At 36.6% G+C, this 14,824-nt stretch overlaps 1 protein-coding gene across 2 annotated transcripts in view; it reads right to left on the minus strand.

Moving 5' to 3' along the window:
• The window catches only part of EPHA3 (EPH receptor A3), a 412,939-nt gene extending 401,495 nt beyond the window's left edge, over positions 1-11,444 (minus strand). For both annotated transcript variants that reach the window (XM_010847913.1, XM_010847912.1), the window contains exon 1: positions 11,246-11,444. In XM_010847913.1, the coding sequence (XP_010846215.1) occupies positions 11,246-11,333 (88 nt within the window). In that variant the 5' untranslated portion in view covers positions 11,334-11,444. The remainder of the gene's footprint in view (positions 1-11,245) is intronic.
• Positions 11,445-14,824: the final 3,380 nt, after the last annotated feature.

A 14,824-nucleotide genomic window follows, 5' to 3' on the forward strand; every position in this document is an offset into this window, starting at 1 on the left:
TTTCAAAAGTGCTTTTTACTTGTATATGTATTTAGTATGCATTCATGCAAATTATTTTTAAAGTTTTCTACCTCTATATGGTAAAAAAAGTAAAATCTGGGTTATAGTCATCCCTAAAACATGAAATGAGGCAAGTCATGTAATCTACTCCCTTTGTTTTTATTAACTTATTGTTGTTATTTTTAACTTAATTTAAAAAACAAACAAAAAAACCTCTTCCCTTTTACTTCCAGGACTCTGTTTTAGGCAGCTAGTTTAAAGATTCATATTGCATTTTAACAACTTTTATACCTATGTTATAAGTTTTTATGTAAGTATTCATTTTGTAGTCATTTGTCCCAACTAAATCGTTATCTTTCAAGGCCATTCAGTATGCCACTACTGATAACCTTCTTTTCCAAAATCCAGTAACTAAACATCAGGTATTCACTACTTGGTAAATAAATGAATGCAAAAAACAAACTATTTTGGTATGAAAGATGAGTTATTTTTTTCCTTAATTTTTTCTTAATTTTAATGGTTTTTGAATGTATGCCTTTGAATTTAAATGTAGAGTTCTAATGTTTTCACCAGGGCCAGGGTTATAAACCTTAGTTTCCAAAGGATCACCTTTGGAAAGGAAAATATAAAGGGATACTAATTTAATATATTTTTAGATTTTTTCTTCTTTAATCGTGTATATATTGTTAAAAGATATTAAAACATTTAGAATTATTTTGGACATCACTTATAAGCAGAAGTAAGAAAAATTGTCCTTCTTAACTGTATAAATGTTTAAGGAAAAAAAGCAGTTGTGCATAAAAAATATATAAATCATCATTGTAAGCATAGATTAATCCATCTTGTTCAGTTGGATGAAATATATATACAATTACACTTGGAAATCTTTTTTTTAAATAAAAAGGACTATCAAATCATTATAATTTCACATCAGAAATGTCAAGAACATCATAATAAAATCTCTGAGTTTATCTTTCTTGATTTAATGTAAATGAGTGTTAACTTATTTGTGGTAAACTAGATAGTAAAACTAAGCCAAGAGAAAAATATTATTCTCTTTTATTCTGCCTCTTTAAAAATATTTTCAAGATTTGGCACTGGCTATAATATTTGATGGAGTTTATATATTTAATAAAAGAATAACAACCCTATTTAACTTCTATTTATAGTTCCTGTGATGATGCCAGTTCTTTTCATTCTGTCAAAATATGAAACATACCATAACAAGCTTTGGCATATTGAAGGGGAAAATAAAAATTTGGATATAACTGTAGCTTTATGTCATTTTTGAATATTATCAGTGATCAAGGGTCCAGCTGGGGAAAATTAACAAGATTAGACAGTGACAAATAAACAAATGATTGCTTTTATTTTTTTCTCATCACCAATCTGTAATTCAGGAAAACTTAATTTTACTTCATTTTCATTTCAAAAGGTAAATATTCATCCCTAAAATTTTGTGCACAGTGTGGAAATGGTTCAGTTTTGTAAGAAGACAATACTGCTGGTCACATACATGCCCACACTCACACAGGGCTGCTCACAGACTTCCTCAGAGTGTTGTTCTGTTAACCAGAGGATTATTCAATCTACAAGGAAATGATTGCAAATCAGCTTCCCAGCCTAACTTCTCAGTGTGAAGACTACTACCATATAAAATTAAAAAATGTATCTGTCTAAGATCTATAGAATTTTATTCATTGCTAAATTACATTTGAAAATAGGGGAATGAAGTATATGTTAACTACTAACAAGCTGTTCTCTGTTTCTCTTACTCATCCTGAAGTGGAAAATATCAAAATTTCATATTGATTAGAAACCAACTATCTTTATCACTGGCAAAAAGTAAACTTTAAAGTCTCGTTTTTCATCAAGGAAGGGGTAGGGGATGGGGAATGGGTATTATTTTTTTTTTTTTTTTACAAAATATGTTTATTGATCTATCTTTAACTATTATTTAAAAGACAATAAATTAACCTCCCCTTAATGACTATATAGAAAATTCAAGATGTAACCATTTTGATATTGATTAGACTTATCAGCAATAAAATTAACCCAGGCTTCTCCCTTTGCTTCAGTCCACATTACATAATCTGTCAAGAATTTTTGTCTTAAAATGAGAGGCAACTCAGTTTGGAGACTTTGAAGTCACATTTACATTTTCTTGATTTGAGAGAGCTCTCCAAAATCATATGTGAACTATAACATTAAATAGCAGGGAAAGTAGTTGTTGATTCTAATCCTTCAGAAGTGAGAAAACAAAAGTTTGCTGTTAAGCCTTTGCTCACGGAAAATGTGCCAATAGCTTGAGTGGTTAGAAAACTCACTGGGAACCTAAAGGGTAACAGGTTTGAAAAATTTTTATTTCACATTACAGTGAAGAAAGCAAGATACTGAAAGCAGCTTTCTGATGTGAAAGACTGATGTCATCAATATGCTATTTTTGCTCTTTGCCAGGTTAACAGAATTTATTGCAGCAATTAATGCAAAACATATGTGTTGAAATACCTACATGAAAAATATAATTGCCCCCAATTTAATTTGCTACCTTTCAAAACTCTTGTTTAGCTACCTTTTCTCAATGTCTCCACTTAAATACAGTACAAGTGTTTTTAAAAAAGAGGAGATAAATCTTTATAATTTACTTTCTCATCTTAAGTAATTTATAAATTATCTTTTATATACAGGAAAGTTTCCACAGAAATTGAAGTCTACTTTTTAGGCCAAGTTCCACTTCCACCCATTACTGACCTTTATGACAATTCCAGTAGTCAATCCATGCTTCATTTTTATAAAATTAAAAAAAAAAAATCACGTCCAAGTTATAGTGACAATTGCCTCACACTCTCTGTGTATGGAATTCTTGAGAAGAATCTTTCCAAGGTAAGCAGAGTTTGAGAGTCAGGAAAGGAAGACAGAGGATGAATGTGTGAATAAAACACATCACAGATCACATCACATCTCCTATTCCCGGGTCCACATCAAATTTTCTTTATTTTCCTAGTGAGTCCCTAACTCTTCCAGATGATCATAATTTATGAGGGTAAACACAGCAGATTCAAAGTATTCTTTGAAGTACTTTCCTGAAAGTACTTATTTAAGAAGTACTTTGAAGTCTAAATTTTCACTCCAATACTCTGAGTATTTCTAAGTTTTCCCTGCAAGTCCCAAGACAAATTAGTATCCTCAGTAGGGTTAAGATTGAGAAACTACAGCTTTTCCTGAATAGAAGGATACCTCCTTAATTTACAGGCATTTGTGTACAGGAGAAAAATATAAGGTTAAAATCAGAAGACAGACAGGAGAGGGCTTGATGAGTTTATTTAGTTTTCTCAGTTGTAAAATGGGAGACGTCACAATGCTTTCTTTCAGGTGCTTTAAGATTAAATGAGGTTCAGTAAGTACTGAATGATAATGTAAGGAAAAAATCTTTCCAACCAGTGGAACTCTGTGTGTTTTCTGATTAGTGGGCATTACACTGAGGCCATTATTTAGTTTGGGTATGCCCTGGATTTTCAACAATTCTTTTATGAAAAACACTAAAGTTCTGAAGACCACACAAACTTTAGCATCATCCCCACTACTAACCTACCTCGGTAACACTGCTCCCAGAAACCCTTTCTGGCCCTTTCCGGGCTTACTCCCAAAATCAGAAGAGTGGGAAATCCTGTTATAATTTTTAAACAGTGTCAATCAAACGGGGGGCGGGGGGCGGGCATAGGGGAAAACAGATAACTTTTGATTGTGCACGAGGGTGGGGATGGGGGTCTGTGAACATACCCCTTAGCGCTGAGGGCCCTTAACAGTTGGCATTAATAGGTTGTTTTAAAGAAAACTGGGGGCGGAGGTGGGGGGGAAGGTTCATTATCATCCAGAGACTAAAGGACAGGTCTTTTAAAATATTCAACAAATAGCGAAGTGGTCGGGAAAGAGAGCAGCAAGCACGACAGTGGACGTCCCAGGCTCGTCCCAAGAGAACGGGCCTGGTCTCCCAACTCCTTAGGGAGCGCTGAGAACCCTGGAGAACTGAGTCTTCCTCCTGCACCTGTCACTTGGCAGGCGGGGAACTTAGGAGGGGGACCGCGCCACGTGGAAAAAGGTTGACAACGCTCGGGGGAAGAGGGTTGAGGGTAGGGGGGCGACAGAGACTTCGGGTCAAAGTCTGTGGTTAAACTCAGGACTTGCCCGGCCCGTCCCGGGAGCTACCGCGCTCCCCAGGTGAGGGGAGTCCAGGTGGTGAGATGGGCGCCGCCTCTCCGAGCCGTGGCAGCCCCGCGGCCGCAGGCAGAGGGCGCACGTTTGCCTCTCGTCCGCCCCGCCTCCGCCCGGCGCTGGTTTCCGCGGAACTTGGCGCCCTCGCGCTCGCCCGGCTCCAGTCTCCGCCCCGGCCGCGAGCGCCCGGCGCCCTGCGCCCGCCGGCTGGGAGAAGCCGGCCCCCGCGGGGGCTCCGCGCGTACCCGCTGTTCACCGCCCCCCGGGGGGCGCGCCTGCTCGAAGCGCTCGGGCCGCGCGCTTTGGCCGCCTGGCGCGGAGATGGCTCGGGCACAAAGAACCCACCGAACCCCGAGAGCTGAACTGGGGGACGTGGCCCCGGAGTTGGGATTTTCAGATCCGATCTTGAATCCGATGCGGTGTGAAAAGTAGGGAATTGTTGGGAGATTCCGTTTTCCCGCCGCACCGAAGAGCCTGGCCCCGGCGGCGGAGCATAATTTGAGGTTAAGATGCCATAGTGGTGGGTGTGGTGGCCTCGAGGGCCTCTGTTCATCTCTCTCTCTGTCACCACACCTCTGTCCCTCCCAGTAAAGCTCAGTTTCGTGCTAAAATTTCTCAGGGCATACCTGGAAATTTAATCAGTACTGCATTTGCAAATGTGGGAGGTGTAATGCGAAGGAAAAGAAGCGCCTTCATTCCTCCTCTGGCCACCCCAGTTCATGGCTAAGGTTATTCGCCACAGTTTGTTTGTACAGTGCTGCTACTTGTTTCCCCCCCCTTTCCTTGCCTATTATTCTGACTTCATCATGTTGGTTTGGATTATGTGGATTTTCACCCTCTGCTTTGACTGGAACAGCAGGACATGGTTTAGAAAATGAAAGGAGGGAGGGGGTTCCCCACTCAGGGCTTCCAGTTTAATAACATCACTCCACGCTGGAGGCTTTATTTACTGAACTGGTTTTGATTCCATCCATCCTCCACATGTATGTGCCCAGACTTCCAAAGGAGGGTTTGGCTTACACTTTCAAAACTTTCCTAGATAAAATATTTTCTTCAGGGGAAAAATCAAAAATCTGTAAACTTGAGAGGAGAAACAAATGCACCCAACTCCCCTCACCCCCACCCTGCCCCAAACACACACCCTTTTTTGTGTATGTGCAGATTTTTAGAGATTTAATTTAAAAACCGATTAGCCAGATGCTTCAGGCGATATTTTTCCTTTAGGCAAAAAATGTATTACTGGTTTTAGAATCTTTGCATTTCTCTACCTCTCCATCTTTTTAATCGACTTTTTATTTTCTTTTCCTCTTGCAAAGGCTTTTTTTCTCTTTGTAATCCACTTTTTTTTTTTTTTTTCACATAAAGCTGGTAGGAGGCAAACTAAAACTTGTTGACTTTCAGACTTGAGTTTTCCAGGAGAAAAGCTTCTGCCAGATTCCAAGAACTACCTGATTCTAGGGAGCTGGTAACAGACCCAGAGAATGAAATCCCAGTGTGTACATGGGCCCACACCCTGATTCGCAGAAGTGTCTGCCTAGATTGATTTGTGGCTTGGAACACTTTGCATTTTATAAATGTCCAACAATGCTTTTATTTCTAAAGTCATTGCAGAAAAATTAAAGTCTTCAAATTTCTTAGAAATAAATTCTGTACTCTGGTTTTCAGTATACTTGGATGAATAATAAAATGAATGTTTTACACCACCAGTCATCCCTTTATTTGAAAAATCTGTGGAAAGCTACTTGTGCACTTGGTAAAAGCCCTGCTCTGACCCTCCCTGGTGATAAAATCCAGATCTCTGAAAACAGAATAAAAAAGGGGACACCTGCATCTGTTTTTCTAAATCTTTTATCAAACAGGAATTAAAAGAATAAGGTTTATTAAAAATTTTAAAGACAAATGTTGATTAAAAAGTAAAATTGAGGATCTTGACAGAAAATGATTTGTAAAACTTAGTGTTCTTCCAAGAAATACATATTCGCCTTCCATCTAGTATTTATGCCAAACAAAATTATTGGAAAATGACTAAAATTAAAGGTAACCCACATCATAGATTTCTCAGTAAGTAAATGTCTGTAAGAACTTATCGAGTTTTGATGATTTGTGGAAAGTTTTATTAATATTTTCTTGAAGATTTTATGACTTGGAAAATGTAACTCTCAAGAACAGTTCTTGCTGTTTCCATTTGCGTTGAAGTTAGTAAATCAAATATACTGTGGAAATATGTTTTGCCTTTAAAAATCCTTTGCATATGTAACTGATTATTTGATATTTAAAAATTACATATATTTTATTTCAGAAAAATTCCAGAGTTTCAGAAACAATTTTAACATTTAGGGATCTTCATGAAGAGAGTTATTTTGAGAAACTATCAAAAGTGACAGACTCTTAAAGAACATACCAAAATTTGAATATTAAAATACGGATAATATATGGACATAATAAAGAATCTTATTAAATCTTTAAGGACAATAAGTTTTTTACAAGTCAAGGTGAAACTACTGAATTGTTTATACAAGCAAAAAGTAAACCAAAATTAAACTTAAGCAATAAAAGTCTTCACATGAAACTCTCTGAACTGACTACACAGTGTAAAAAATACATTTATGTTCTGATTGTGCACAACATTTTGTTTAAAATGTTTATGTTAATTTTAAGTTCTTTTCATTGTAGCTTCCAGTTACTAGCATTGCATGGGAAAGGTAACTTGATATAAAATGCCACCATAATCTTACATGGGGTAATGGTGTTTTATTATTTGTAGTTTCCATTTTATGGGTCTAGTTGCTTTTGAGTTATAAACGTATTCAATTGACTTTATATCTTGAAATGGGCAGAAAAATGATATTAACTAGATCATCAATAAAAAGTATAAAATCGAAACTATTGATAGTTACAATGAAGCTGGTTTGTAACTGTAAGTCTATTGTTATTGCCAGGACATTTACTATTTAAGAGTTTTTAATTGCTTGTTTATGACAAGGGCAAGAATGGTGTGATATATAAGGGTGAGGAGAATGGAGCATCAAAGTGGACATTTCCCCACTTGAATTATTATTATCAATATTAGTCTTTAGGAAGATATAGATTCAGAATGAATTAATTTCATGATAGATTTTGAGAGGTTACAAGAAGTTTCTTTCGGCACAATCAAAATATTATCGTAGCAATTCAGGTTGTCAGTAAAAGCTTAAACAAATTTGCTGATAATCCTGTTAATGACCTAGGTCAAGTGTTAACTGTTGTGGGTTATAAAATAGTGAAATTAAGGTTTCTCCTACCTCCAGGCAAATAGCACAGTTATAACTGTTAGGGGGAGGTAGGGGCAAGCTATTAGGTAAGCTATTAAGTTACAAAAATGTATAATGCATTCAATTATTTAGTCTAGAATGATAAAATGCCATTAAAAGCAAATGTAAGCCCTCTTCTTAAAACTATAAAAATGATATGATAGCTTAGTTTTCTATAAATATTTCAGTCGGTGTATTATTATTTGAGGATAAGTGTTTATACATGAAAATGATGCCAGTTCATACTAATTTTTAAAAAGGGAAAAATCTATTATTTAAATGTATATTGTCTCCATTATTTGCCTAATATTCAAAGGGAAACATACAGTGTTCATCTCTAAGTTTTACTTTTAAGCTTTAAACAATCACATGGTATCTTCAATAGTTAGATGACTTATGTCCAGTGAAATACATTTCATACAAACAGTATCCCAACACTCCAATAAAAGTCTCCCCAAATAAGTAGTATATAAATATGCAGATTGAATTTTATTGACTTTTATTTTGAAAACTGATTTTCAATGTAAAGAGCTCTATAGGTGAAAGGTAATTAACTTATAAACACTGTTAGATAGTAAAATGTGTTACGTACTGAAAAGTGTATTATGTACTAAAGAATAAGCAGTGAATTAAGCCTCAGACGCCTTCAAATATAGAAAAGTGTGTAAAGAAATTACTTTTTCCATTGCTAAATGATATTGAACTAGTAATAGTCAATTCTTTATATCAAGCTTTAGCCTTTTCATAAAGTTATTTTTATTTATCATTATCACCATCCATCTGATAGGAACAAGGAGCAAATATATAAACTTTTTAACAACGCTAAGTATAACAATCCTGTTTTGTCATGAAAAGTAGTAGTTTTCCCATTGGAAGTCTTTTCTTGGTGTGTTATGTAAACAGATCTGAAAAGATTTTAATAAAGTTCCATGCAGCTTTTGTAAAGTGTCTGTGTAAGCACAGAGGTCAGTTCTTGATTTAAGTGATCATCAAAATTATAAATAATTATCGAGGAGACCAGTCATAGAAAGTATCATCTGGAATCATCTTCTTGATAGCATATTAGAAAGTTATCTGTAACTGGATTTAAAAAAGGAAAGCTCATATTAAGCTTTTTTCTAAGCTTTTTTCCTCTTATCATGGACTAATGGCATTTCACAATTGATATTTGGTTATCAAATCTCAAGTCTTAAAAAAAAGTCACACAGTGGCATATTTCCTAGCAATTAACTCAATGGCTTGGATCTTGTTCACTTAGAGTTCTATCATGACTAACTTCATAACAGATTGCAGAATAAATTCCAGTAAATTTTACTGGTAAATTTTCTGTAGTATGGAAATATAATTTGAGCATAGTATTTTAAATGCAACCTAGTATTTTGTATTTCAGTTTTCAACATTAATATCAGAAAGCTGTACTAATGAGATTCATTCTATCATTACTCCTTCTACCCAACATATAAATTTTCAGAAGCATTGCTTTTTATTCAAATGACATTGTTAGAAAATTACATAAAAAATCTTAGAGCATACTTGGATTTTTCACTTTTCATGTTGTTCAAATCTACAACTAAGTCCCAAGCTATTGGTATTCAATATCCACATTTAAAATCTTACTCAAATATTATCCAAGTTAAATCATTCATTTTAAATTTTATTTCAAACCTTTCCTTCATGACCTCAGAAGAGAAAGAGACACTACTATAGAACATGACCTGTGAAGAATAATCCCATAAACAATGTAGAGATAAACTTTTGCCCAAGCAAATTAAATGTAATCATGTCAGTTTTCTGAATATATTAACCTTTTTATATTCATACTGTTAATGTGTATCTGCCTGTATAGTAATATGCACTATATACCCAAATATACACAAAGTGTGTCTTAAAAGCAACTTGCACTTGATAATTCTTGCTTCATTAAATTAATACTCATGAATTTTATATAAATATCAATGAGTTTAAATGGCCCTTTTTTCCTTTTGCAATTTACTGAAAGGTTGTGTTTTGCACAAAAAAATAATGACTCTCATCTATATCCCTGTGCATTATTAATTCACTAAAATCCATTATCTAAATAGTTTATAAATATTCCATCTGGAGAAATACACTTTATCATAGCAATATGGGAATAATATTACTGTTTGTCTAGCTATTATCAATACTTTAATATTTTCAAAGGAACAAAAAGTATAAACACTAATTTGAAGTTACTGATACATTACTCATTATACAAATAACTACCCTTGCCTTTCATTCATAAAAAAATAATTGCCCATTAGTTTCAAATAAACATTTTAATTTAATTTGTAAAAAAAAAAATTGACTTGAAGGTAAGATAACTTCTTGATCCTTCTAGGTTAGAATTTTTAATTTCCCCATTAAAAAAGACAAAAAATTTAATGAAATCTGCCAAGTTGATAAAAGCAGTCACTAAGGAAAGAAAGAAATTATTAGCACTGAAAGTAGGTCACCAAATATGAGAGGCAGTTTTCATATTTAATTAAAAAGTTGCTAAATATTCTTGAGTTTTTACTTGTTTTTTCTAAAAATGATACATACAACATACAGTGGCACTGTCTTGCCAATATATTTTTAGTGAGTGACACAATATATAATGTAGCATTTGCACATCAATTGCTCAGTTTTGCTGAATTGCAAAATAAATTACTAAATGTTATTGTTCTAAATTCAAAATGATTAAAAGGAAATAGAAATTGTAAGTGTTGCTTGAAAGCCATCAATTATTCAGAAAAGTTTGTCTTAAGAGTTAGCAATCGTATTCACAAATCATTAGGAATAGATCACAAAAAGTATACAGGGAAAAGGCAATGTGTCTATTAAGCATGCAATCTTGTAGTAAACATTATTGTCCTTAATATTAGGCTTGCACTTTAATTCATTGAAAAGGAATGAATGCCCATTAGGAAAATAAATAACCCAGCATTAAGGAAATACCATTTGCTGCATATGAACATTCTTCCTCAATTTGCTGTTCAGTTATTTACTACACCTACCCAGGAGATTTTCACTATTCATTAAATATAATCTCCTATTCGCATAAGCCCTTAAACAAAGAAAATCCAGTCTAACCTTATTGTAATTCCTACAAATATTACTTATGTTAATGTGGCATATGCTGCTCATTAGAACCTGTACCATAGAGCAAACCACCGCCTGGCGGGATACACATCACTTCAACATAGCAGTTACAACATAAATACACACACACACACACACACGCACACACAGCCGCGCTTCAACAAACTCCGATTTCCCTTTAGCCCATTCATAAATGCCATGATCCTAAGTAGGAACAACCTGTCATTACCTTTAAACATACTAAAGAATCTAGAGAGGAGGGCAGAATATTCTTTTAAACTTCTCAGAGTACTACTACATGGTCACAATTAGGAAATAAAATAGTACCATGGCTATTTGGCAATTAACATACTGGGTTGTAAAACTGGAGGATTTTTCTCTTTCTGCTTAAAACGGGCAAACAAGGTAATTGCTTGAATTGGTATCAGATTCAAAACACATTTTAAATCTAGGCAATCCAAAATTATCTCTAAAAGTGCTTTAGAAGACAGCCGAAAATAAAAGCACCTTTAGTTTACTCTGAGAGCAAAGTGCTTTATTCAGAGGCACCTCGGTGACCTGAAAACGCTTCGGTGAGAACGTGCCTGGAAAAGCGTTAGCCCCTCGGGGCAGGGCTGTGCGCGTCGCGGTACCTGGCTTACCTTCATTGGAAGGTTGGAGAGTCAGTTCCCCGAAGCACTTGAGAGCAGAGCAGCTGAGAAGGAGGAGGATGGAGAGGTGACAATCCATGTTGCTGGTGCAGAGGGCAGTGAGAGGAGCATATCTCCATGAAGCATGCCACTGATGTGAGGGGGAGCGCTCTGATTGCTGGAGAAGTTACCATGCTCCGCTCGCAGGCTGATGTCAAGTTTGACACTGGAGATAAGGAGGAGTCTGGCTGCCTTTCCGCGAACCTCGCTCAGAGACTTCCCTGGGTCCTAGTGCCGTCGGAAGCGAGCGCTGAAGAAGGACAGGACCACGCGCGGGGGCCCAGCAGACAGCTCTGAAGCACGGGACTGGGGAGGAAGGGGTTGGGGATCGGCTGCATCACCGAAGGTGCAGGAAACCCAGAAGTTATGATGGTGCGGTGGTGGAGAGTAGTGATGGGGACAGAAAAACACCTCCCCCCTCCCCACTTTATTTTCAATGGAAAGCAGCTATTTTATTGTTTGCAATACACGCTCTTGTAGGTTAATTCCCTGAAGAAACCAGAAACCCTGATAGAGTGTCTTATGGCACTGAGTGGAAAAGAAACTGAAATGCCAGAGAAATGTTTGTTATTAAAAGAACAGGAGCCCTGCATTAACAGGAGCATTAAAATTTAAAAATACATTGTTGATTGTAGTCAAAGAAAAATTAGGATTATTTCTTCATCGTGTTAAATGTGATCATAACTCTTTACAAATCCTTTCTGGTGCAGAAAGAACTATACACACCTCAGATCGGAAAGTCTCTTCAGTTCTACACCAGGTGGTATCAGGACTTTTAAAGAGAATTGGCACAGGATCTCAGTGAGTATAAATTGCACTTTGGGTTTCCAAACTAGGAAGTGTGCTCTAACAACCTAAGGAAGTGAGCAAACCCAGTCCCAGGGCTAGCTGCAGGTCAGCAGGCATCAGCAGGCAACCCTCATTCTATACATTGGTATAAATAAGAATAAGAGAAAAATCAAGCCTAAAGGTCTTGACAGCACATCACTACCCTCCCTCCTTCACCATCTAGCATTAGGATCTCTGGGTTCCATGAGATAAACAATGCATAATTCACAACTCCGCATTTAGCTTTTCAGCCACATCCAATCTGATAATAGCTGGATGCAATTCTTCTTTAGCATTCCAAATCTAAAGGCTGAATAACAGTGTCTTTGCACTTTCTCACTTACTTTGCACCATGGTTATAAATGGTTTCTCTTCTTTCCAGTTTCCTTGCTGGACAACATAATTGCAATCTATTTCAGCCAAATAAGTTTGCAATTTATATTTTGGGAACTGTTCTTGCTTATCTTTAAAATATTGACCAGAAAATGATCACTCAAATAGTCTCCTACTCATCTTTCTTTTCCTTTTCTAAGCAGAAAACAAGACTCTTACATTCCTTGCACAACTCTAGAAAGTAAAGGTAGGTTGACAGCTGTAAGATCAGTGATCAATTTTATAGCTTCAAGTTGTGGAATCTAAATAAATGTTGCAAAGGCCTTGCTAATAAGATATCCTTTTCATAAGCGCTATGATTTTAATGAGAGAACATGATTTTCACATGAATTTAAATAAGTGGCTTCTGGTAATAGTTTGCTGTCTGGAGTTAGGGGATGAGGTTGGGTGGGTGGAGGCAGCCAGGATAAAAGAGTGACTCTGTTCACTTTTTTGTGTGTGCCTTGTTACTTTGTATCTCTAACTTCTTCCCACATTATGTCACCAGAGACTGTAGAATCCTCTTCAAGTGCCAAGTCTGTCAGAATTGAAAATAATGAAAGATACTGAACAGAGGATTCAGATAGTGGTGACTCTGGCATTTTTTAAAGTTCCAACACAACTTTAGTCTTTCCATTGTTCTACATTTAGATAAAAATTTTCTGAAACGTGAAAGAAAACAAAGTCTTATTTGGAAGTGACAATTTAAAAACATTTTGGAAAAACATGCCAGTGTGCTGATATCCAAGTCCACTGGCTTCCCCTCACACGACTTCTCTTTTCACACTTAAACTGCTTATCACCGTGGAAAGAGCCATTCACATTTGAAAGAAGCTACGGTGATGGGAAAATAAGTAAAAAGCAATTCCTAGCCTGGGAATAGAATGGAAATAATATAGGATCTTTCAATTATAGACACTCAAGATCATGAGCTGTCAGACAATAAGAAGTTTCAATAATCTGAACATCATCCTGAATAGATGTGGAATGATGCCAGCAAATAGGAGGATGCAAAGAATTTGGACAAAGCAGTAAGAGGAGGGATAGAGGTGTGGGCAGCCCATTCAGGAAAAGCCTCGACAAAATAAATAAATAATGATGATAATAACTGAGGTGTAGTTTGAAGGATGAGTAGGGATTGGATGATTGGAGAATGGTTCGGAAGGCACTGCATGCAAGAAGATGGAACATAAACAAAATCAGAATAGTCTCCAAGTCAGGGCCAAGGAAAGCATTTGGCATGAATAGAGCAAAGAGCACATGTGATACAATAAGAGCCAGGAGACAGAGAAGAGAAGGGGCCAGGGTTGGGGGAGGCAGGTGTCGGGGGGACAGAGTGCTAGGAGATGTTCTTCCAAAGGCAGATTGGAAACTACAGACATTTCTATGACAATGATTTTGCAATATATTCTAGATGAAAGAGAGACGCAAAAAGTATTTCAGCAAGTAAGAGTTGGATCATATGAGTTTTAGGAAATTATTGATAGCATTGAGCAGTGTTTCTACCTGTGGTTTAGGGCTTACCTGCTCCTAAAGTACCTGGAATATTTATTAAAAGTAGCGCATCACTTCTGCCCACCATAGACTCATAGAATCTGAATATCTGAAGTGGGAACCCACGAACTTGCAATGTGACAAGCTCCTCAGGTGATCCTTTTGATCCCTGACATTGGAGAACCACTGCTGAGTGTGAAGGAGGGAAAATCCGAGGCAGAATGGCACAATGTGAAGGCATTTGTGAAAAACTAAAGTAGTAAGAACTGAACTAGAATCCATCTGACAGAAAGAAGGAAGATACATGATGCAATTAAAATACATGCTTAAGGTGAAGCAAATGGTATTCCCTAAGGGAAACTGGATTTGGGTGCTGAAGAAGAGGGAGATGACGAAGACATCTGCAAGACTGAATTCCCCTCTGTTCGGTTGGACATAGGTGAGTGCCTAACATGTTCCTGATCATGTGCTAGGCACTGAGGGCAAAAAGCATGAATGGGACACCCTTTAGAATAATCTAGAGTCACATCAAGAAATTATTCAATTATTAGATAGAGGAGAAAGGGAAAACAGAGGGTGAGATGGTCAGATGGCATCACTGAATCAATGAACATGAGTTTGAGTAAACTCCAGGAGATAGTGAAGGACAGGGAAGCCTGGTGTACTACAGTCCATGGGGTTTCAAAGAGTCAGACACGACTGAGCGACTGAACAACAACACCACATAGAGTATTTTCATAGTACAAGATTGAGGAGTGGGAGTATCTCAAGTTAGGAATTAAAGGGAACTTCCTTGGAGTAGATGGCAACTGAGTGGCACCTGGAAAGATTTGTTTT

Source organism: Bison bison, unplaced genomic scaffold (assembly GCF_000754665.1).
Source record: "Bison bison bison isolate TAMUID 2011002044 unplaced genomic scaffold, Bison_UMD1.0 scf7180017864258, whole genome shotgun sequence".
Taxonomy (NCBI): domain Eukaryota; kingdom Metazoa; phylum Chordata; class Mammalia; order Artiodactyla; family Bovidae; genus Bison; species Bison bison.